Here is a 24,802-nt window from a genome sequence, read left to right as displayed (position 1 = left end):
TGTACCACATAAACCACATGGAGATGGAAGTTCCCAGGCGAGGGGTCAAATCAGAGCTGCAGCTGCCGGTCTACAGCGCAGCCACAGCAGTGCCAGATCCAAGCTGCATCTGCGACCTACACCACAGCTCAAGGCAACGCCAGCTCCTTAACCCACTGAGTGAGGCCAGGGATGGAACCCATATCCTCATGGGTCCTAGTCGGGTTTATTACCACTGAGTCACGATGGGAACTCCAAGCTCTGGCCTTTTTCAAAAGAGAAAATATGGGTGATTTGAAGTGATCGCCAAATTATACTCCAAACCAAAAATATCCCAGAGCGTGTGATTGTAGATATTGTCCCAAATGTTCCGACCCAGAGCCAAGAAAGAGGATTTCCAGAGATGTGGGCCAAATCTGTCACCCTGGAGCGCCCACGGCTCCAGTGACCTGGTCTGGGAGCAGAGATACCCCAGGGCTCAGCTCGCTGCTCTCCTGACGGCAGCGCTACGTCCTGTTCCCCACGGCTTCCCCGACTTCCTCAGGCGCCTCAGAGTGGACTCATCCAGTCTCTGCTTTTTAACCATTGGTACAAACTTCCCTCCAAGGGAACCGAGGGCAGCTGCCGTACATGTGAAGTTCAAAATAAGACATTCAGCCGTAAAACCGCCCAAAGGCCGTCTAAAGGGAAGACGCCTTTATGGGAGCCCAGAGACGGCAATAACTGGGATGGGCCTGGGTGGCTGAGGCTCCTGGCAGAGGCGAACTGGCCGGGGTGAACACGCGTGTGCTCTAGTGAAAGTGTACAAACTGGTCAGAGACATCATTTCCTGGATCTCAACTCAGTCAAGAATCCAGCAGCTGAGGTCTCGTGCAGATGGCGTGCTGAGTGACAAAGGAAACAGTCTCTTCGAAATTCTGCAGCCACCTCTCCCCGAGACCTTTTATCAACAGCAAAGCGCCGATGGAAGTCAGTGAAGTCTAGCGCTCTCTCTAGAGAGCACGAGTGTTCACCTCCATCTTCCAGGGAGGGTTGGGAGAATCAGTGGAACCATGGATGTGGAAACGGTCCCCTGCAGGCAGCCGGCCAGCCAAGGTATGAAGGAAGCAGCGAGGAAGGAAGCAGGAAGGAAGCAAGCTCCGCGCTCCTGGCCGAACGCCTGCTCTCCCCGCCTCAACTTCTTCCACATCTACTTCTTTGTTTTTGTATTTTTTTAATGATTTTTATTTTTTCCATCATAGCTGGTGTACAGTGTTCTGTCGATTTTCTACTGTACAGCAGTGACCCGTACATATATACACTCTTTCTCACATTATCATGCTCCATCGTAAGTGACTAGATATAGTTCCCAGTGCGATACAGCAAGATCTCATTGCTTATCCATTCCAAAGGCAATAGTTTGCATCTGTGAACCCGACTCCCAGTCCACCCTCCACCCTCCCCCACCCCCCTTGGCAACCACAAGTCTGTTCTCCAAGTCCATGGAACGTTTTGTTTGTGCCATCTATTAGATTCCAGACATAAGTAATGTTACATGGTATTTGTCTTTCTCCTTCTGACTGACTTCACTCAGTATGAGAGTCTAGTTCCATCCATGTGGCTCCATTGGTTTTTTAATCACACCACTGGGCTGACTTCTGTTTTCTAACAACAGAAGGGAGGGGGCAGGTCATCGTTACTCATGAGGGTACTCATGCGGGTAAGAGACCAGTTGGCTTTGGCCTGAGCACAGGATTTGGGGCTTGAAGGGAGCGAGAGAGAGAATTTTATTTATTTTATGGTACTTTATTCTTTTCATCTCAGAAATGTGTGTTGGCTTTTCCCAAACACTGACACACTTGACTGACACTCTTATCCATAAAAATCCTTGACATGGCCTTTGTGGAAACCAACAATTCCTGTTGAAGGGTTATTACTGTCCATCCAGGAATCTATGCAGAATAATTCAGCAGAGTTTTCTGGCCTTGTACACAGCCTAGTCTAGCCAGACAGGAGGCCCAACCATGTACAGAAGGAAAGGCCCTGTTTTCTGGCTGTTAGGAGGTCCTGCATCCAGGTCCAAGCTATTTCGGGGAAAGATGAAGAAAGAGGTCAGGATATAGCCTTGTTTGATCCCTCAGAGCTGAGGCTGCACACCTCAGAGTATCCCCACCTGCTCTGATTTGAGCAAGGATGTTTTGTGACCAGCTCCAGGCACATAATAATTGCACTAGTAGCTTAGGATCTGAATAAGGATCCCACAGCCCTGGCCTTTCATGTTCCTGGTACATTAAAGGCTCATAACATGCTGCTTGGGTTACTCTTAATTTCTTCTATACGCAGGAACAGGGTATAACAATAATTAGTGTAATAACTTTATCTCCTCTGAGATATTTAGGGAAGCCCAGTCCTGCAACCTTAAGTAAAAACCAGCATCATTTTTAATTTTTCAAAAAATTATTTATATTACCAAAGTAATATGCTTACACTTTAAAAAAAAAAAAAAAAAAACTGGAGGCCCCATTGTGGCTCAGTGATGGTAGCCAACTCAATAGTATCCATGAGGACTCAGGTTCAATTCCTGGCCCTGCTCAGTGGGTTAAGGATCCTGCATTGCTGCAGCTGTGGTGTAGACTGGCAGCTGCAGCTCTGATTCAACTCCTAGTCTGGGAACCTCCATATGCTGTGGGTGTGGCCCGAAAAAGACAAAAAAGAAGACATAAGCACCCACTCCAAGCATAAGATGGGCTCTTCAGGCCTCACGTGTGGCCAAAGGAAGGGACGGCTGGGGCAGCACAGGGTTAACGATGGGGTGGGATTTGGTCATCATCCCGCCACCCTGGAAAGAGGGCTGGGCCTCCTGTCCCCCAGCCGCATCCCACACGGCAGGCCTCTGCCGCAGCACAGCTGCCCTTGAGCTCCCCCTCGCATCTCCGCTCTGCCTCAAGGCCGGCGTGACCCATGTCTCCGCAGGTTCACACGGGAGGCGGCACGGGACTGTGAGGTGCTGGGGCAGCGCATCCCCGCGGGCACAGTGCTGGAGGTGGCCGTGGGCGCCCTGCACCATGACCCCAAGCACTGGCCGCACCCCGAGACCTTCGACCCTGAGAGGTGAGTACCATGCCTTCAAAGGGGCCCAGAAGTAAGTGAGCGTCGGCGGACTGGAGGCGACGGCCAGGAGAGACAGATTTGCTACGACTGTCCCCAAGCAGTCAAAAGCCACGGTCATCAGAGAGTGGTTTCCAAGGCATAATTTCTGAAGGAAGTGATTGGGCCTTTATTTTAAGAGCCCAAAATGTACTCCAGAGTTGCAGCATTTCCGCAGCACCGCATGCAGGGAACAAGGCAACGCCAGGCGGGCGCGCACTATCTGTTCAAGCCAAGACACAGGACACTTCTCAGGAACACACTGAGAAGCAGCGGAACATCACTCCTTTTTAGAAAATGAACGTCTGCTCTCAAACAAGAGCATTAACTAGGAGTTCCCACTGTGGCTCAAGGAAACGTGTGAGCTGTGGTATAGGTCAAAGATGTGGCTCGGATCTGGTGTTGCTGTGGCTCTGGTGTAGGCTGGCGGCTACAGCTCTGATTCAGCCCCTAGTCTGGGAACCTCCACATGCCACCAGTGAGGCCATAAAAAGACAAAAAAAAAAAGAGTATTGACTAAGTCTCTCCAGGATTTCACGAGATCCGGCTACATTTACACAGTAGACCTGGATCCCCACTCCTATTCCCTGCATGGATTTGATTCCATTGTCTAAGCTGCATTTCTAGACCCCCAATTTAAAAACTCCAAGCAAGCATCTCCACCTCCTCAGAGTTAACAGATACCCCTCGCTGGTATGATTTGGCAGGTGGGGGTCTGGTCAGCCTGCAGCTGTGTTTCCACCATTAGTGGCTCCAATGTCCTATTAATGCAGCCCCAACTCTACAATCTGGTCACTGGGGAACATGGGCAGTGGGGCCGAAATAAATAACATTCTACTGCACAGCAGTTCCTGGAATTACGGTAAATATCAAATGACGTAACAGCAGCTGCAGGGCTTACAGCATCACCTATGAAAACAAAAAGTGCATTAATATGATGTTGAAAAGGGTAGGCCAAGAGCTTCTTGTGCCCACAATGCCCAGAGGTGGTACAAGTGAGCTGGCTATTACAAAGTAGTGGTTGTCACCTAGCGTTACCATCAGAGAATACACGTGGCAAATGCTGTTATTTGGCAGTAGATACGGCAATTCATTCTGAAGAAGGACTTCCAGGGGGTCAAATACTGCCAATCCCCACCCCTGCAAAGTGGGTCAAGTTTCACTGCTTGAACCAGAAAGGCAACTGCGGGCTGGAAGACAGCAGCTGGCATCAAGAGACAAACTGGCAGGACGTGGCCTCCAGAGGGGGCTGGCACCTTGGACCCTGCTTAGCAAGCAGACAATGGGTGGTGCACCCTCTAGCCACTGGGGAAGCTGGACTCATAGGTGAAATGAGGGCTGTGTGGTTTCTTTTCTTTTCTTTTTTCTTTTTATGGCTGCACCTCCAGCATATGGAAGTTCCCAGGCTCATGGTCGAATTGGAGCTGCAGCTGCCGGCCTACATCACAGCCACAGCAATCCCGGATCCGAGCTGCATCTTCGATCTATACCACAACTTGCAGCAATACCAGATGCTTAACCCACTAAGTGAGGCCAGGGATTGAACCCGTGTCCTTATAGACACTATGTCAGGTCCTTAACCTGCTGAGCCACAACAGAAACTCTGGGCTGTGGCTCGAGACTTTCATCCTGGAGCCTAGTGGGCCTGCAGGCTCATTAACAACACAGTAAATTCAGAAGAGGCAGAGAGGGCAATGTTGACATCTGAGACAATTATTTTAATTTGTTAGTGCCTCTAGGGCTTTGCAGGACAGGAGAAGAGACAGACTGAAGCCCTGGATTAGAGGCCACCAGCTCCAGAGCCTTAGGGACTGACCTGGTCAGTCCAGGAGAAAACAGGATCCTGTAGACTGCGCTAGGATTTGATACAAGTGTGGCCTGAGATAATAACGTCCCTCGCTCAGAGCCAGTGGCTGAAACCTCTGCAAGGGAGATGGGGTCCCGGGCCAACCCTGACTGTGCTGCCCCACAGGTTCACGGCTGAGGCCCAGCGGCTCCAGCAGCCCTTCACGTACCTGCCGTTCGGGGCGGGCCCCCGGAGCTGCCTCGGGGTGCAGCTGGGGCTCCTGGAGATCAAGCTGACACTGCTCCACATTCTGCGCAAGTTCCGCTTTGAAGCCTGTCCTAAGACTCAGGTGAGCCCACTGTCCCCAGCGCGTGGCATGCCCCCCACCCCACTCCCTGATGCCTGGGTGGCTTCCCGGCTCTGTGTGAGCTGGGGCAAGTTCCTTAACCTCTGTGGGTCTCAGCTTCTTGATCTGTAAAAGGAGGACGATAAAAATAACACCTCGTCCCTCTTCTTGTCACGTAAAGATGAAACAAGTCAACACAAGTGCTCAGAGAAGTGCCTGGCACATAACCCCCATCTGGGGGTATCTATTATTATTACTGTTCTCTGTACAGCAAGGCTGGGCCACACCATGCTGCAGCTCTTCCCTCCTCGGCAAAGGAAACCAGTAATCCCACAGAATAAATTACATTCTTCCCATTCTTCAGATGAGGAGCTAAAGTAAAGCTCAGAGAGGTTGAGCAACTTGCCTGGGGTCACACAACCGGACTGTAGACTCCTTGAGGGCAGGGACCAAAAGACTTCCTATTCATGGTTGGAGCCTCCGTACCCAGTGTCATGCCAGGCCTGTGGCAGGTGATCACTCAGTCATTCAACAAACACTGAGGAACAAATGAATGAACAACTGGAGAGGGAAGAAACTGAGGTTCAAATCGGGTCTTGGTCACTCTCAAGCCCTCCCTCTTTCCTCTGCCTGTAGCAGCCTCTCTGTACCCTACTAGCTGCTCCCACACAAACTCAATGTTGCTGTCTTCCACGCTGTGGCTGCAGGCCTGGACAGGAGGGCATAAGGGGACAGATAATAAGGACATGGTGACAAATGGGGACAATTTCTTGATTCAGAGAGGGGCACTGTCTCTGACCAACAGGGAGACTGAGGCAGGCTGCTGGCTGGGAAGGACTAGTGAGTTGGGTTGGGGTACAAAAGGCTGAGGCACCGGATGTGACTGCGTCCGTAAAGGCTGGAGAGATGGCGAGCACAGAGCCAAACCGAGACCCAGGAGCAGAGACGGGCGGGCCCCCGCCGGCCGTAGGTATCCCGTGTGTGCAGCACTTTCTCTGGGGGGTTGTCTCTTCACACTTGGTCTTGACATACATACAGCACAGCAGCCAGACCAGCGTCCCGGAACAAGCAGCAGCCTGGCACTCCCCCGATCAAGGACCAGCCACGAGTCCCCAGCTTGCTGGGCCCAGAGCTCACTTGGCTTTCCCATCTCAACTCCCACCCGACAGAGCTTCCGCAGGCGCCTGCCTGCCTGCCCAGGCCGCTGCCCTTCTGGAATGCTGCCCCACCCCCCAGCCCCAGGCTTCTCTTGCCCTCCAGTCCCTCAGGGTTCCTCAAATCCAGAAGTAGCCCCTGAGAAGTCCTGCTCAAGGAGCATTGCACATTCCCAGCTACGCCCCCGCACCAGTTCCTCCAGGAAGCCCTCCCTGACTTGGCCAGCCACAAGACCTCTACTTGTTTTGAAATCCAGTGGTGTTTCAAGTGTGTCTACACCTGCAGGCCTCATACCATAGCCACTAGCCACGCATGGCCACTTCGACATTAATGAAAAAAATTCAGCCTCTCGTTGGCACTAACCTCACTTCAGTGCCCAGCAGCTGCGTGCGGCAGTGGCTGCCCTCCAGGAGAGGGCAGGTCTGGACCATCTCGTTTCTTGGGCAAAGGACTGGGCTCCCATCTGAACTCTCACCTCAGACGTCTGAGAGCCTGCCAGGCCCCAGCGCCAGGCCTGGTGCCTCTTCTTTCCTTTAAAGTGTTCATCTTAGCCACCCAACAGTCCAGGAGGCCTTGCTTCTCGAGTCATTATGTGACTTTTCTCCCACGTCTCCCGCTAACCGTCAGACTCCGGAGTTGGAAGTAAAGGGAGCTTTCTGAATGGCAGCAAAGCCCCTCAGAAAGACAGGGGGCTGCTCCGTCACTGGCTGGGCCCCGAGGGAGCGGGTGTGGAGAGATGAGGAATGGTCCTAGGCTGCTCCGTCTGGGTGCCCTTGAGCAGGTCGCTTGGCCTCTCTGAGCCTCCTTTTCCTCCTCTGCAAAAGGAGCTGCGCCCCCTCTTCCACAAGCTGTTGGGAGGATAAATGTGCGCCTGCTCCCTTGCAGCCCTGTCTCAGCACAGGAAGGGGGCTTCCCTGCAGCCCTCGGCACAGGGAAGGGGCAGCTTCTCCAGGTCCTGCTGGGGAGGCCGCTTAGCTCACTCCCAGCCCTGCCCTTCCTCAGCCCTCGGCACAGCCCTGCTTCCAGCCTCCAGCCGAGGAGTTTTCCTGTAGAAACGGTTGGCTCTGACAAGAACTTTCATTCCCTCTATTTCAGGTGCCACTGCAGCTAGAATCCAAGTCGGCCCTGAGTCCAAAAAATGGCGTCTACATCAGGATCGTCCCTCGCTGACCCAGTCAAGTGTCGCAACACCAACCCTCACTCGAGAAAACCCTCCTGAGGAAATTTGGATATTTGGAAAAATACCACCAAAGTGACTGAAAGGATGCCTGGCATGCATAAAAGTAGAAAAGAAGCTATTTCCGTAATATTCCTACATGCTTAATAAACCTTCACTGCACTTAGTTGTGACTCTGCCAATGGTGTTTGAACAACGTGATCCACTTCTTAGTAAGGGATTAATGATAAAGAAGTGGAAACAGGGAGTGTCCCCTTGTGGCTCAGTAGAAATGAATCCAAATAGTATCCATGAGGATGCAGGTTGGATCCCTGGCCTCCCTCAGTGGATTAAGGATCCAGCATTGCTGTAAGCTGTGGTGTAGGTTGCAGATGCGGCTCGGATCTGGCGTTGCTGTGGCTGTGGTGTAGGCCGGCAGCTACAGCTCCAATTGGACCCCTAGCCTGGGAACTTCGTATGCCGTGGGTGGGGCCCTAAAAAGCAGAAATTAAAAAAAAAAAAAAAAAAAAAGAAGCAGCGAAAACGTAGTTTTAACAAAATGACTGAGAATTTGGAGTTTTGAAAGAAGTTCTGGCCTCAGGATGGAAGGACACTATAGGGCAGGGGACACAGGGCGCTCGGGTGAGTGGTCCTGACAGCCCCAGCCTGGGAGCCTTTTCTGCTTCCAGTGCACTGTGATGTTTGACCTAGACAGTAACATTCAGCAGAAGCTTAACTTCAAAAGCAGTTCATAGGCTTTATTATGCTTTAATTTTCCGACGTAGGGTACTACCAACGTTGTAAGTTTCAAAGCATGGAAAAGCAACAGAGGCCGAAATGTGCTTTTAAAGAACATATCTTTTCTTAATTCTGATCAAAGAATCAAATTATAGAGGTGAATTTTAGTCAAAGTCACTACCGTGTTGCTGAGAAGTTCAAATTCAACCAAGACCTTGCAAAGTGAATCCCAGATCTGTCACCAGCAGCCGCGTGGTCGTGGCTACTAGTCTTACCACCCCTGTGCCTGCTTTCTCACCTGTAAAACCAGGAGGCTGCCCTACATCACAGCCCCTTCCTCTGTTTACCATCCGAGCGGTGTCAAGGGGTCAATGGGCAAATAACAGAGTGGGAATCTGTGGGCGCGGATGCAGTACCCAGAGGCGGACCCACCTGTGCAAAGCACAGGCTGTGCCGGGAGCTGGCAGAACAGGCTGCCCCATCGCCGCTGCTGTGGACGCAGCTCCTGCCGTTTGTCCCCCCTGCCTCCAGCCTGGAGCTCCCACACTGCCCCAAAGTGCTCTCCCGGAGAGTCCGTTTCTCTCTCTGGCCCCTTGGAATATAAAAGGCCAGCCTCGCAACCATTTGTTGTCACACACACACACAGGATCCCAAGACCTATGTAGGAAGATGAGGAGAGGTCTTTTTGACTTCTTTCCACCCCTCCCATGCCCACAGGAGCAGCTCCTCCCCGCCCACCACAACCTAGCCACATGGACCCCATCCCTTTCTGGAATTTCTGGTCCAGAGAGTGGTTCTTCCCAACATGCTTTCTCAAGGCCAGCAAGCGCAGAGGTCTCAGCGGTCCTCAGCTCTCCCGATGTTGCTGGAGCGCGTGACCCCCTCCCAGCCCAGGTCCTTCTTGCCATTCTCCCCGGCCACACTCCCTAATGACCACTCCTGCTGCTGCCCATGGCTCAGGTCCCAGCAGCCCTGATCTGAGAACTACAGGACAAGCCAATTTAAGCAGAGCCATCGTGACGAGACCGGACACATGGTGTGGAGTGGGGTGGGCAGGTAGGGTGCAGGGGAAAGCCCTTTGCTGAGGACTGGACCCGAAGCCAGTGGGAGGGGCCACCCAGGAGGGACCAGACGGACCCGTGAGGTGGAGCCACCCTGCCAGGCCCTCTGCCCCCAGCCAAGATGGCCAATGCCCCACAGAGAGACCCCTACCAACCGCTGTGTGTGGAGACACACAACTCATCCACCCCTGTGTCCACAGCACCCTGTGCAGTAGTGCATCTAGGTTTTGTGTGGCTTGAAACCCAAGTTAAGGGAAAGAAAAAAATATCGATATGTAACTTATGCAAATTTAACCAAAAAGCATGATCATGTAGCCATTATGGGTCCCTCCTAGGGCCATGGAAGGGGCCCCAGCAAGTGAGGGGCCATGAACCCTCAGCTTCACTGCTTCATGGTAAACCCACACATGGGCTCCTCCGGGCAGTAGCTGGGGCTCTGTTGTAACCCCACACCCAGCAAAGTGCCTGTTTACAGCAAGCGGTCAATAAACAGGCAGTGAAGAATGAGCTTTAGCCGTCTCCCGTGTCAGATAAATATTTTTATTCCCAGACTCTGCTGTGACATTGGCAGCACAGGTATTGAAACCTCACAGGGACGTGAAACCCTTACTCAGAGGGTGTTCAGTGCAGATGCACAGACAGGCATTCACGGGCCAGGACAGGTCCTGGGGGAAGCCGCTCATCCGTGTCACCTGCCAGGTTGAATGTGCTTCCCAAGTGACACGGACCCCTGCCAGGACTAAGGGAAACCGACAGGGTCTCAAGGACACCACAGAGAAGCTGCTTGTTCTAACGACGAGATATATGGGCCAATGTCAAGGCCAAAAGCTTCGGAGAAGCAGCAGAAGAGCGGCTGAGATTAGAGACTCAACAACAGACACAATGACTGGGCCCCGACAGGTCCACGACACAGGATATCCTGCACCGATGGCTGCTGTGCCACTCTGACGAAACAAGATGCCACCTCGACCCCGAAAAACCCAACTCTTGAAAATTAAAACCAATCCATAAAATAGTATCTAGAAACTCTGCCTGGTGCCAATCTGCAGCCAAGTCAACAGAGAGTAAAAAATAAAACTTTCACACCTGACTAAAGAGCAATAAGGGGTTCGCCTATAATCGCAACCACTGAGTCCACCAGCAAACCCAAAAATGACTTTAAAGTGAAAATATCATTGGCCAGAGATTAAGAGTGTAACTTCATCAAGAAGTCAATATTAAAGGAACAGTTCATTAAAAGTTGTTTTGCTTAAAAAGAAAAAAAGAAATAGAACTCTTTCAAACAACCATTTCAAGTAAGATGAGCCTAAAAAGCATAAAAACATCGGGGCGCTCACTGCCGGCCGCTGAAGAGGGATGCCAAGGAGAGCAGGCTGGAGGCAGCGGGCATGGGCTTGGTCAAGGCCGTGTACTGGATGACATACTCTGGGTAGGCCTGGTGCCTCTCGAAGATCACGAAGATGCTGGGGTCGGACACGCTGTTGACGCAGCTGTCGTACAGGACGGTGCCCTGGCCCTCCTTGGCCGGGGGGCGGACGAAGCTGGTGTTGCCTCGGACAAACTCGCCCACCAGCACCCGAGCCAGGAACATGGTGTGGGACTTGGTGTTGGACTTGCTGTAGTGGTGGGAATACGCGGCGTCCCGGGCAAAGTAGCTCCCTGCAAGGACATCAGGTTTAGCTGGGCCCCGGGGCACCCGTGGCCAGAAGGGGAGGTGCCAACACCCTGAAAACCAGGCGAGGCCGTGGCCTCCACCGTTCCTCCCTCTGCTCCCCTTTTCCCGCCTCTCCCTCGCGATGGGCCTCAGAGGGGTCACCAGAGGCCGACACAGAAAACTCCTTTTGAGTCGGGATCTGTCACATCTAAAGGTCTCTGGGCACCTGGCTACTGAACCGCTGGAACCCCAGTCCCCTTGGCCAAAGATGGGGCTGTCACGCCCGACCTCACGGGGCGGAGGAGCAAGCAGGCGAGACGCCACGCAGAGAACACTCCGTGGACGCCGGCAGCCCGAGGAAAGGCTTCGGGAAACTTGTCGAATAGGAACCCGAGTTGGAAGCTGCCACCTACACACTGGGATGTACGGCCTCCACTGGCTCCAATGCCCTTGACCCTGCAGCCGAGATAAGAGCGTGTGCCGCTAAAGCTCAGCGACAGCCTCGGCAGAGGGGCTGCGACCACAGACCGCGTCACCGTGCGGCGCGGCTCTCGATTCAGCAGCCGAGGCGTGGTTCGCCAAGAACGCGTTCACAGGAGGCGCTCGGGGGTGAAGGTATGAAACAGGCCGCCCCCCGCCCCGAACGGTTCAGAAAAAAGGGAGAGGGGGTGATGAAGCCCATGTGAACGTGGTAAAGCGGATGAACTAGGTGACATTTACGTGTGAGGGTTTTTTTAATACTATTCTTGCACTTTTCCTGTGAGTTTGAAATTACTTTCAGTTTAAAAATAACTAAGAGACAGGAAAAGAGGTAACGCGCATCACAGCGAGAATAACCCACACGAACGCATCTGAGCGGTCAGATTTCCACTCTAAGGAGACGGCAGAGGCGGTCGGGGACCTGACTCAGGGCTGGCACGCAGCCCCCGCCCTCTCCCCACTCCCGCCGGGACGCAGGCCCATCGTTCGGGGAAGCCAACCCCTCGCCTGGGCCCAGGGTCGGGCCCGGCTCACACAGAGGAGCCAAGTACAGGGCCAGCAGCCAGGCCTCCCACGTCCTGGCCAGTCCCCAGTCCGGACTGCTGCTTCGGCTCATGCTGGTTCCCTCGCACCTCCATCCTCTGCTTTAAGTGGTCTCCAGTCCCGGGACAGAGAGGCAAGGAGGGTTCGGGCAGCGCGGGCCGCTCTGGCGCTTACCTTTGCCGTAGGAAGTCCCGTGCAGACCGCTGACCCGCCAGTCAAAGTTCTGCTGGCAGATGGCGTCGACTAAGCTGGTGCTGGTGCCGTGGAACAGCTGCCTCTCGTCCACCGCCTTCCCCCCATTTTTCTTCTGCATCTGCCCCTTTTGCCTAAAATCACGGGAGCGAATGTGTGCTGGAGGCAGAGGGCACTCGCCCCCCTGCCCCCCGCAGAACGGCCCCCCCAAGAACACATGTTTCAGTCCAAGTGTCAAGAGACCAGGAGCCCCGGGTCACGAGACTCTGGCCATGGGCCCGGGCCCGGGAGAGGCAGAGCAGAGGATGCGGGCACGAGCAGAGGGGACCTTCCCTCCAGGACTCCAGGCTCCCAGTGCTCTCTGAACCCCAACGCAGACAGGCCAGCTGCTGGGGGGCAGGCGTGCCTCCTCCCACGGCCTTGCTCCGCGTGGAGCTCAGCCGGGGGAGCCGAAGGCTGCTGGTCAGTCCTCCCCTCTCCTGTGAGTCACCTCGATCTCCTCACTGGGCCCAGAGTACAGACGACACTGCTCTGAGCTCGTGTGGGGAGAGACCGGCAGGACTGGCTTCCTCCCCACCCGAGGGTGTGCCAGGCCTCGGGCACGAAAGTGAGGCCCTGAGCTCTGGCTGCCAGGACAGGAGCTTCATGGTCCAAGGAAGTGGGGGCTCATGCTGACCCGCCCTATGTTGTCAGGGAAGCAGAGAGGACAGAGCTGGCTCTGTCACTAGGGGACCACAGGCCCCAACTCGCTGGAGGATCAGGCCAGCACTCAGCCATGCGGGTGATGGGACAGGCAGGAGAGGGACAGCTCCTGCCCCCAGCAGCACCGGGGACGCAGTGACTGCCTTCTCAGATTGTCCCCGCAGCCCAGGGCATGCTCAGTAAACCGCCATCTGTGGGGACGGAGGCCCAGACCACCAAGGGCGTGCCTCGGACGCACCACTGGTAGACTTCCCAGAGGGCCACGTTCTGGACCCGCTCGATCATCTGAATGCAGTGGTTGGGCATCGTGCAGGTAAAGAGGTTCCAGACCTTCTGAAACTCTTCTGAGGATGAATGCAGGGCAATCCTCTGCAAGAGGCAAATATTTTCACTCTGTTATCACAGACGTGCAGAATGTAGGCCTCTTCCCAGATAAAATACCAGAACTACCACACTCTCCTGTACCCCCAGGGGCTGTCTCTTCCCTGCCTGGGATGTGGGCAGTTGCTTGTCACTTCCCTTTTCTCCACTCTGAGGCCAGCCTGGAGGACAGGCAGGTAATGCTAGGTCAGTGCTACCCATGCCCCTCACCTGTCCCTGCTCTTCTGACCCCGCAGAGGGCCGACTACAGAGACCACAAGACTGCAGGACTGGTGTCACTGGATGTGGAACACACACACTGGCAGACGGGGGCGAACCCTGCCACGGGCAGCGATGCTGTGTGAGCCCCACCCACGGTGCCCAGCAGCTCAGGAGTCAGCAAGTCAGGCGAGCACCCCTCCCTCCCAGCTGAGCCCGCCACTCTTCTAGGGTCCGGCTCTGGGAAACACCACTCCTGATGAGCCAGGAGCAGAGGGACAACCCACAGATCCTGCACCTGCAGCTTGGACCCCACCAGTATCCCCGTGCCCGGCACCAAGAGGCTCAGCCTGATGACGGCCTTCCCCGGGGGTCTCTGGGGATGCCCTCCGCACCGCCTTCCCATATAACCACCTCGCCCCCCAAAGAGCTAATGACAGGGCTCTGTGTGCACAGCCGTGGGTCTCTGCAACCCCAATTCTGATCTGGATTTCCCTGCTCTCACCTCACTGGAGGGCACCCAACTCCTCTGCCTCACGCCCTGCCCTCCCAGACCAGAGCCTGCAAGGACTCCCACCTCTGGCCTGGCCTGCACTGTGGCCCCAACCAAGGGGCTCTGCAGCCCAGCCCTGACCTCCCCCTTCTGCTCCCCCACGTCCACGGACACCCTCCACCCCAGACACTCAGGGGGTGGGCTCCCTCCCCACCCAGTTTCCACCAGTCCCCATGTTCCTCCTGCCCTCTGCCTGCAGAAGGGCCAGCCATCACGGTCGCCGGTCCTCTGCCGCCCGAAGTCGCCAAGCCCTCCCGGCCGGCCTGTGCAGCTGGCTGGAAAGGCCAGTCTGCCCAGTGCTCACCAGTCCGAGGGCTCCACACACATGGGCGCCCTCGGACCCCGGCCTGGCTTCTTTGCCCAGCTCAGCACAGTGCCCGCCGCGGCGAGGCCCACACTGAGCTGCTCCAGCGCAGCTGCTTCTCAGTCTTCTAGTAAGTACCCAGCACCTCCCAACAGCCACTGCCCTTCCAGACGCCCCTCAGCACACGCCTGCTTGGCTTCTTCCCCTTTCCTTGCACAGAATAACTTTGATTATCCAAGCAGCTCTTAAGCGCCTTATTTACGTCCTTTCCAGAAAACGTCCAGCTCATCATCATCCCTCCACAGTACAGCCTCACCCCTCAGGCCACAGCCACCCCTGGGTAAAATCCCCAAGACCTAAAAGAAACCCCACCTCCCGCTCACCTCTCGGCGGTGAAGGATGCAGCGCAGTCTGCTCACATTTGCCCGTGTCTAAGAGCACCCGCCTCCCCAGCCCAGGACGGCGCCAGTCCCATACCTTAAAGCCGGTGTCTGGCACGGCCGAGTGGTCCCAATGCTCAGGGATGCTCTTTGGGCCTTGAAAATTGACGCTGCTAAGAAATGTAAAGAAAGACACTCAGGCAGTTTGTTCTTAGACCTAAGTGGATCTCTCGGAGATGCTTCCACCAGCCAAGACCATCCGCCCTGAGTCTCAGCACATCATCCTGTAAGAGCAGGGAGGCGGCGGCCAGGAAGCAGGCAATCACGCCGTCCTGCACGCGGGAGCACTGCCATCTCTGCGCGCATGGCCCAAACCAAGACCCACCAGGCGTGAGGGTCCATTTCTCACCTGCATCCCAACTCCAACACACAGGGGACAGAGCACACACGAACCCTGATTTTGATTTTGAAATTCAAAGCGCCCTGAAACTTTCATCAGAAACAACCTCAATGAGATACAATGGCATATAAAACACGTTTTTATGTAAAACTAATGTCAATCCTCTGACCTGAACTGCTAAGAGGCTGCTTGTGGTCTATATGCATTTCCCTCTTAAAGTGACTATGCATATTTTTTACTACAGAAATATTAGCATGTTTAATCACAGGCTGTCAGATAATACAAAAGCAGCACATGATCTTTCTAAAAATAAAATACAAATAAAAACTGAGTTCCAAAAAACGTGGCTCAAAGGGTCTAGAAACAAGGGCTGTGAAACTTTAACTCCAAATCATTCCTATTTAGTGTCAGAACGTTCTGTTCTTCCCACAATAGACCTACCTTCTGCTTCTGCTGGCATGAGACATGTACCTTCATCCTAAGCCTCAAAGAACTCCCACAAATAACTTTCCTAGGAAAATGGCACAGTTTAAAAATAACTAAACAAGGTCCCACAGGCAAGAATCAGCCAGAAACAGACCCATGAAGACTTATATCCTGAACTTAACAGGCACATTATTAAGCAACAACAATTCTTTCTATGTTTGAAGAAATAAAAGGCAAACTTTAAAAACATATGCAAGGAACCTAAAACTATAAAAAGACCTGGAGGATTTGAAAAAACAACAACCACCACCAAATAGAACCTGTAGAAATGAAAAATACATCCCTTGAAGTAGAAGTTCTATGAGCAGGCTGGCTGGCAGAGTCGACAACCTATAGAGAGAGGGTGAGTGAGCTGACAGCTATGGCCAGTGCGATAATCCAGAATGTGGCACAGAGCAGTAAGGAGAGGAATGAGGTGGGGAAGAAGCTGAGATGTGGAGAACAGAGAGAGAAGGCCTGCATCTGGTCAGAGCCTAAAGTGAAGCTCCAGAGAGAGAGGGGCAAGAACAGGATGGAGGCAATTTTCAAAGAGAACTAATGAGACACATCAACCTACAGATTTATGAAGCACAAAGGATCCCAAACAGGACAAATAACAACACACACCCAGACACACCAGTGAGAGTACCTAATACAAAGACAAACAGAAAACCTTAAAAGCAGCCAGAGCAGGGAGAAGCATGATTCCGGAAAAGCAGCATGAGTTAGAACAACACTGATTTCTCAAAAGCAGCAATGGAAACTGAAGGACAGCAGAGTAATATCTTCAATGTTCCAGGAGAAAGTAAAACAAGCAGAAAGTCTATACCCAGTGAAAATAGCTTTAAGATTGAAGGCAAAATAAAGGTGTATTCAGGCAAATAAAAGAAAATTTCTTTTTCTAACATCTTTATCTAAGGAAATCTTAGATAGTAAACACCCAAAGAAAATGGTAGTAAATTTAATGAAACCGTCATAACATAAATAGCATGAAGTTAGGAGTTCCTGCTGTGGCACAAGAGGTTAAGGATCTGGTGTTGTCTCTGAGGCGGCTGAGGTTCAATCCTCCACCTGGTGCAGTGAGGTAAGGATCCGGCATTGCTGCATCCGGCTGTGGCACAGGTTGCAGCTGCAGCTCGGATTTGATTCCTGGCCTGGGAACTTCCATATGCCAAAGATGCAGCCAGAGGAAACAAAAAAAAAAAAAAAAAAAAAAAAAAAGGAAGTTAAAAAACAGCAAGTCTGGAGGAAAGTAATGGAATGAAATAAAGCATATGAAGGATCTTGTATTAGGATCCAATTAGGAGGGCAAACACTGACTTATACCTAAGGGTGGAACTCGTGTTGTAATTTCTAGTATGCTGGCTTTTGCTTAAGGTTGCAACAAATGAAGAAAAAATGCTGCAGTAGATTAACAAACCTAGGGCTGAGCTCCCAAAGAAACGAAGGACTCTTAATGTTTAAGAAAAATACCAAAAAGTTGATAGAAGAATGGACAAAAAGACACATAATCCACAGAAAAAGAAAGGCAGTGGCCCTTACATGTTAGGAAGAAACACACTGAACATCACCCATAAGAGAAAGCACACTAAACACACTGTGACACTCTTTCCCACCGACGAGAACAGCAAAAAATCCAAGAGGCTATGACTCACTCTGCTGGCAAGACTCAGGGAAACGGGCACCTCACACATTCTGGGGTGAGTCATAATGGTCCGACCCCAGAAAGAGGAACTTGCATTTACCTTCTGGGACTGTAACCTGACGACCCAGCTCCACAAACACGAAATACACCAGAGGTCCTTAGCAGTGTTACACTTGTAATAGCAAAAGATACAAAAAAGGCAAAAATGTCCCTCCAAAGGGGACAGAGTACATACATGTGATAGAGAACCATGAAGACAGAAACAGAATTCAGACTTCAATGAACTGAGAGTCATCATCTATTTTTTCAACATTTGTACACATCGTAAAATGGTCACCACAATAAGCCTAATGAAGATCTATGTTTAAGGGAAAAACAAAAAGCACAGAACAGCACATTTTGAATGTTACCTTCTACACAAGAAAAGGAAACGAGGAAAATACTTTTTTTGTATATGCATTTGCTCATTGTTGCAAAAAGAAACACAGTAAAGATAAACCAGAAAATGATGAAGATGGTTGCCCATCATGGAAACAGTGCGGAGGTAACAGTGAGGGGAGTACTGACCACTGAGTATAGCTTGTCATATAAGCTTGACTTTTACATCATGTTTTACAGAGCCAAAATCAATTTTATTTATTTTGTATTTTATTTTTTGTCTTTTTGCCTTTTCTAGGGCGAGGTTCCCAGGCTAGAGGTCTAATCGGAGCTGTAGCCGCCGGCCTAACACCACAGCCACACCAGATCTGAGCCATGTCTGCAACCCACACCACAGCTCACGCCAATGCTGGATCCTTAAACCACTGAGTGAGGCCCGGGATTGAACCTGCAACCTCATGGTTCCTAGTCGGGTTCATTAACCACTGAGCCACCACGGAAACTCCCAAAAATAAATTTTAATAAGAAAGGGAGAAAGGCATACTTGGCTTCACCAGGGAGGGGGAAACCCCAGGAGGCTGCTTTGTTAGACCCACTCTATTTTCTTGGACTGAAAATACCTCTTCCCTCTAGCTTCTTCAGATGACCTTGCCATGCTCCACACACAAAACCACTGGAGCCCAGCTGTGAAATCTTAGAAGCACCAACAAATCTTAGAAGAACCAACACCAGCAGTTCTCTGTGCAACAGAAATGAGCCCGACCTCTCTGGCTAACGGAAGGTGCAGGCCGCCAACAGCAGCTCTGACTACAGTCCCGGTGTGAGCTGTCACACACCCAGACTAACAGGCACCTGTCACCACCCAGGCCACCCTCCCCAGTAAGTGGCCTTGAGAACTGACCCCTTCCTCCAACTCCATTCCCAGCACACTGGCCTCAAGCCTCAAACTACTGACTCAGCCATCAGGGCAAAGCTCACAAATCTGCCGTCAGCGGCAGGAGCGCCCTCCCTGCTCCTAAAAGCTTACAAGGCCAGGGGCTACCCTGGCGGCTCTGGCGCTTGTGACCTAAGGGATCCTCCCCTGGGGATGGAGTTGGCCCATCAGCACTTGCAGCATCTGTTTTAGTGTTTTTTTTGGTATTCCATTATATTCAAACACTAAAATAATGGGTTTTTTTTTTTTAATGGCCATACCTGCGGCATTAAAGTAATGGGGTTTTCATGAGTATAATTTTTGGTGTATTCGGTTTTTTTCAACAGTGACAAAAAATTCAGGTCTGTGGCTCAGTTTAGTCACTTGAAAGGACGAGATGAGAAGCTGGCTTCAAGTAGAGACTGGCTTGCAGAACACAGCAAGCAGTCCACTCGTTACATGTCACAAAGCCTCTGCCCAAGAGGATAATTCTCTCTCTGGGTTCGAAGCCCTTCCAGGTACTGGAACCTGCACGACAGTAGTCAAGTGCTACAGGTGACAACTGCCATTCACATGTAACACAACTAGAGGACACAGAGAACTGAAAATGCTTTTTTAGAAACAAAACCCACAGTTTGCTACCAGTGGGAAAAAAAACCTGACTCTAAAAAAACACATACATACAAACAGAAAAATCCAGAGAGCTGTGCAAAGAGATTTCCTCCCGGTCATAGAACGAAAGACACCACCACTCGGAAGAGGGAGACAGAGAAAGTATTAGGACTTAGACTATTACTATTTCCTCACCGTTCTCTAAATTAGTCTCAACACAGGAAGAACTTTTTGGCTTCTGGAAAAATCTGCACAAGAATACCTTCAGGTCTCAGTAAAAGCACTAGCAAATTTAAAGCTAAGACATCTCTACTTAAGTGATTTTTTTTTTTTTTTGGTGTCTTCAATGTTGTGTTTGGCTTATCACTTAAAAATTTGTAAACTGTATCTGCACCTAATGATTACCTTTTTATAAATTTACGTTATAGTTATAGCTTTGTAATACCTGCTACGACTGTTCTATTTGGAGTGTGATTTTTCAGGTTCCTGTACCCCTGGCCCTTGGCTAGATCACTCCTAAGAAGGGCAGCGCTCTGCTGTTAAGGAAAGTGCGAATACACATGGGGCAGGGTGGGGCGGGGCAGGAGGGGGACGTCAGTCCGGAGCCAACTAACCCTCCCAGGGCTGGAGCCCAGCTGAGCAGGTTTCTGTACCTGCAGCAGAGCACATGCTATGGAACAGGTGCCCCCAGTGCCACCTACCAGGTTTGCTTCATCTTCACATCCTGGGGAGAAACGTATTTGGGCCTCCGGCGAACTTTTCTCATGGTGCCATAGGCCAGATTTTTCTGAATGAAGGCTGGGGAAAAAAAAAAAACACACACACACACAAAAAATCCCCACATATACACACACAGGATGGGAATGTGCTATAAACACAAATTAAATGGGTTGGAAAGCTAATCCCAATGTTAAAGCCCACAATCAGTCTGTTAAAAACAAGGCCATTTTACACATTTCAAATATTCATAAAGAAAATAACGTATCTCTAGGAGACTGGGTTTAATGAATAGATGAATGATTAGTAATTGACATATCAATTATACATGAGTGCTTTGAAATCGTTCCTGCCAGTCTTGTTTAAACTATTATTTTGCTTAGCAATTTTTCCCAGCTTAGATATAAAGAACCTTCAGCCCAGCCTGAGACCAAATTACCACATCTTGAGCCAGTGGGACTTAGAGCTAATATAATAATTTTACTCTCATACCCTTTTTTTCCTTTATTTTGACTAAACTTACACTGCAGCAATATTTCTCAACCTTTTAAAACCTGTACCATCTTTAACGAATGAAATTCTTGCCCCATACCCGATTCTTAGATTCATTCTAAGGGCAGGAGGGAACCTACTCCATTTGAGCATAAACCCTGTGATCATCGAGGTGTGTGTTCCCTACGCCATCAAGAATGGGCCTCCTGGAGTTCCCACTGTGGCTCAGCAACTTAAGAACCCAACATGGCATCTATGAGAATTTGGGTTCAATCCATGGCTTTACTCAGAGGGTTAAGGATCCAGCTTTGCCACAGCTGTGGCTCAGATCTAGTGTTGCTGTGACCGTGGTGGAGGCTGGCAGCTACAGCTCCAATTCGACCCCTAGCCTTGGAACTTCTATATGCCACAGGTGAGGCCATGAAAAGACAAAAAAAAAAAAAAAAAGAATGGGTCCTGCTGGGGGGGGTCCCCCACATTCTAAACAGGAACCTGTAATTCAGACAGGTCTGCCACAACCCCGTCAGTCACCCAATCCTCAACCTCCCATCAGGACTCTGCTAATTAACTTACTTAAAAGGGCTTTTTTTATTGGTCCGTTGACTAACACTGTGATGAACTGCAAATGAGCTTCTACCGATGAAATTAAGAGTTATTCAGGATGTGCGGACTGGCAAAATACATGCAAGATCCATTCCCGATCATCCCATGGACAGGGTAAACATGAGGCCTTCTCCCTAATTTACCCTTAAAAAGGATACACTAGGCTAAGTCCCTAAACAAGCCCTGATATGGGGCTTCTGCCCAACTAGTACCAACTAACAGACATCAGAATTCTGCCTCTGGGAGTTCCCATTGTAGCTCAGCAGTAATGAACCTGACTTGTATCCATGTGGACATGGGTTCAATCCCTGGCGTTGCTGTGAGCTATGGTGTGTGTCACAGACGTGGCTTGGATCCCACGTTGCTGTGGCTGTGGCATAGGCTGGCAGCTGCAGCTCTGATTCAACCCCCAACTGGGGAACTCCCATGCTGAAGGTGTGGCCCTAAAAAGACCAAAAAAAAAAAAAAAAAAAAAAAGATTTCTGCCTCTGAAGTATTAGCATTTACTCTGAGTGACCGTTTTGTGACCAGAGTCTATAAAGGGACAGAGCCAAGTGATAATGGCCTGTGTATGTCTTTCTTAAATGTACTTGCCTCCCCCTAATATTTAGTTGGTAATATGAGTGGCAGGCTGGGGCCCGAGACATGCTTTCCCACTACCTAGGAACGAGGTTATGAAGAGAGAAGTTACTTCAGCCCAACTCTTCGGAGGCTGCTGTTATCTACCAACAAAGAGCAGAACTGTGCCCACCCCAGTGAGCCTGAGTCAGCCTGCACAACACACGCTTCTTGCCGCACTTTGCAGTGAACTGGCCGTGGGTGTTCTTCCCATCCTCAGGGTGACTGTTCTGTCCCCATGGGTGCTGCCCAGGTTGAGAAGGATAAAGGTTGCACCTGACATTCCTGGCTGATTTATTTTAATGCCATCCAGATACTTTGGGTTTTTTGGAGCCTACACCACAGCAACTCGGGACCCAAGTCCCATCTGTGAACTACACCACAGGTCACAGCAGCGCTGGATCCTTAACCCACTGAGTAAAGCCAGGGATCGAACCCGCATCCTCCTGGATACTAGTCGGATTCATTTCCACTGGGCTAAATGGGAACTCCTCATCCAGATACTTTGAAAAAAGATTTCAAACTGTGGTCAGCGGCAGTCAGATGAGTGCAAGGTATACAGAGTTGCTCCTCGGGCCAATCCTGACTTGTTATTTCCTGCGTCTCTCACTGTCCCCTCCAGGGCACTTGCGTTTATCAGACTGTGGACTGCAGAACACCTCACACGTGACTGGCGTCCCCAGCAGATGCTGAGGACTGGGCAGCAGTCCTCCCTGCAGAGCACGAGCAACTTTCAGGCTCTCTGTACAGGCACACCAAGGGGCCAGTCATTCCACTGTAAGCAAAACCACAAGTGCTGCAAAACCACAAGCAACACCAACCAGCTAAAAGCAGGCCAACAGAATGGATTTAGGATTTTTCACCAAAGACACTTTGCTGCCCTCCACACAGAAGAAGGTCCACAAAAATACAGAAAAGAGTGAAGTGTTTAAAGGAAGCCCTTCTTAACTTTCTTAAAAAGTGCTGAAATCTCTGAAGGATTCAAAATTGAAAATGGAACTTCAAAGGCAAAACTGAACTGAACAGGGATGGACTGATAAATCCAAGTGGAAATGGCTTGAGAGAAGCCAAAAAAAAAAAAAAACAACTTAGGAAAAAAACAAAAAAAAAAGAACCCTGGAGTTTCTGCCATGCCTCAACGGAAATGAATCTGTCTAGCAACCATGAGGACGCAGGTTCAATCCTTGACCTCCCTCAGTGGGTTAAGGATCCAGCGCTGCTGTGAGCTGTGGTGTAGATTGCAGATGCGACTCAGATTCTGCATTGTTGTGGCTGTGGTATAGGCCAGCAGCTACAGCTATGAGTGAACCCCTAGCCCGGGAACCTCCATATGCCACAGGTGCAGCCCTAAAACAAAACAAAAAAAACCAACCTCACAAATTAGCCACTGGAAGACCCAACCAAAGGGTATTTGTTCTGCCTCTGTCTGTCTGTCTGTCAAGGCAACCAGAACAAGCCATTTAAAGCCTAGATTCAGAACACCAGAAGCAGAGCACATGAAAACCTGCTTCCCGGTAATTTTTAACGAAAGTGTATATCTACCACTTGCTGAGCTGACCGCCCATCCACACTGAAAGCACTTATAACAAAGATGATGTGGGAGTTCCCGTCGTGGTGCAGTGGTTAACGTATCCAACTAGGAACCATGAGGTTGCAGGTTCGATCCCTGGCCTCACACAGTGGGTCAAGGATCGAGTGTTGCCGTGAGCTGTGGTGTAGGTTGCGGATGCAGCTCGGATCCCGCGTTGCTGTGGCTCTGGTATAGGCCATCGGCTACAGCTCCGATTCGACCCCTAGCCTGGAAACCTCCATATGCTGCGGGAGCGGCCCAAGAAATGGCAAAAAGACAAAAAAAAAAAAAGAAAAGATGATGTGGATGCTGCCAGTCAGGGACCAGGGTTAATGCTCAGACCCACGGGGACTCGCCCATGGCAAGCTGACATGCTTGTTCTGCCACACTTGGGCTCCTGTCCCCCCAGGCAGCCCCTCCTATCCTGCTGGCTGGCCTCATCTGCTGACAGGTCCATCTCCCGGTGCCGACAGGCAGCACTTCAGGAGCAGGAACCAGGGCACCCCTCTCCTTCCTGGCTCTCCACGTGTATAGCGCTCCTCCAGGGTTAAAGCAGAAAAGGCAGAGCAGCAGGTGAGCAGGCCTTGCTGGGTGAGGGAGGCGCAAGAAGTACCTCTGAAATCTAACTCGTACGTGTGCTTCCCGGCCTGGAACCTCAGAGTGGCTGCCTTGGCGTCAGACCCTGAGGTGCAGTACGCCAGGTAGGCCTTCTCCAAGTCGCTGCTGTTGACGCTGGTCATGGGGTGCTCCATGTCCTGTGAAGAGAAAGCCAGATACCTGGTGAAGGCAAGAAGAAGACAGAAGCGGAGTTTCCACTGTGGCTGAGCAGGTTAAGACCCAACCAGTGTCTGTGAAGACCTAGGTTCGATCTCTGGCCTCGCTCAGTGGGTTAAGGAGCCGGAGTTGCCGTGAGCCATGGTGTAGGTCCCAGACGGGGCTCGGATCCCGAGTTGCTGTGGCTGTAGTGCAGGCTGGCAGCTACGGCTCCTGTTCAACCCTAGCGTGGGAACTTCCATATGCCACAGGAGTGACTGTAAAAAGAGAAAATGAAAAAGAGGACAGACGCTGGGGGCCATCCGCGCCACCCTGCAGACATGCCCGCAGCGGGTATTTGCATCCTGGGGAAGGCAGAGGAGAGAGGAGCCAAGGGGCTGGGGTGTGGCAGGAGAGGGAGGCACGGAACGGGGGCCAACACCACGGCCCCTAAAAGCTGCGGGGAAAAAGAAGACAGTACACGCGCTCTCCCTGTTGGTCAGTGTCCTGCCAAGCTAGGGAACCTCGACGGGAGCGACGGCAAAGAGGGCAGTCAAGTCTTCGTAACAGGTGATACAGCCCTTCAAGTGAAGGTGAAATGTCAAGGTGAGTTCTCGGATGCTGCTTCACTGAGGGCCTGAGCAATGCTGCCGTGAGCAGTGACCAGACGAGGGAGCAGTGGGAACAGAAGTCAGATTCTGGTGAGTTGAGGAAGAAATGGAGGTCCTCCCTTCAAGCAGAGACGGACGGCTTATTTGGGTACAAAAGAGCAATCACGAAGCCTTTACATCAAAGCAAAGGAGACCACAGCAAACAGGGGAAAGGGAGAAGGTTAAGTCGACCCAAGAAGCCTGATGAGAATAATCCGAAGCAGATATGGGTTGGGGGAGTGCATCCTGGAG

The 24,802-nt window shown here is 51.4% G+C and overlaps 2 protein-coding genes across 3 annotated transcripts in view; one reads left to right on the top strand and one right to left on the bottom strand.

Moving 5' to 3' along the window:
* TBXAS1 (thromboxane A synthase 1) overlaps nucleotides 1–7,735 on the top strand; it is a 170,417-nt gene extending 162,682 nt beyond the window's left edge. For both annotated transcript variants that reach the window (XM_047763007.1, XM_047763008.1), the window contains 3 exons: nucleotides 2,932–3,069; nucleotides 5,078–5,240; nucleotides 7,488–7,735. In XM_047763007.1, the coding sequence (XP_047618963.1) occupies nucleotides 2,932–3,069; nucleotides 5,078–5,240; nucleotides 7,488–7,562 (376 nt within the window). In that variant the 3' untranslated portion in view covers nucleotides 7,563–7,735. The remainder of the gene's footprint in view (nucleotides 1–2,931; nucleotides 3,070–5,077; nucleotides 5,241–7,487) is intronic.
* A 2,133-nt stretch (nucleotides 7,736–9,868) lies between these two features.
* The window catches only part of PARP12 (poly(ADP-ribose) polymerase family member 12), a 40,648-nt gene continuing 25,714 nt past the window's right edge, over nucleotides 9,869–24,802 (bottom strand). The window contains exons 7-12 of the mRNA XM_047762909.1: nucleotides 23,761–23,902; nucleotides 19,849–19,945; nucleotides 14,832–14,907; nucleotides 13,157–13,287; nucleotides 12,199–12,350; nucleotides 9,869–11,006 (exon numbers count right to left, since the gene is read on the bottom strand). Of these exons, the coding sequence (XP_047618865.1) occupies nucleotides 10,681–11,006; nucleotides 12,199–12,350; nucleotides 13,157–13,287; nucleotides 14,832–14,907; nucleotides 19,849–19,945; nucleotides 23,761–23,902 (924 nt within the window). The 3' untranslated portion in view covers nucleotides 9,869–10,680. The remainder of the gene's footprint in view (nucleotides 11,007–12,198; nucleotides 12,351–13,156; nucleotides 13,288–14,831; nucleotides 14,908–19,848; nucleotides 19,946–23,760; nucleotides 23,903–24,802) is intronic.

Source organism: Phacochoerus africanus, chromosome 16 (genome assembly GCF_016906955.1).
Source record: "Phacochoerus africanus isolate WHEZ1 chromosome 16, ROS_Pafr_v1, whole genome shotgun sequence".
Taxonomy (NCBI): Eukaryota; Metazoa; Chordata; class Mammalia; order Artiodactyla; family Suidae; genus Phacochoerus; species Phacochoerus africanus.
This window is presented reverse-complemented; position numbering and strand designations above follow the sequence as displayed.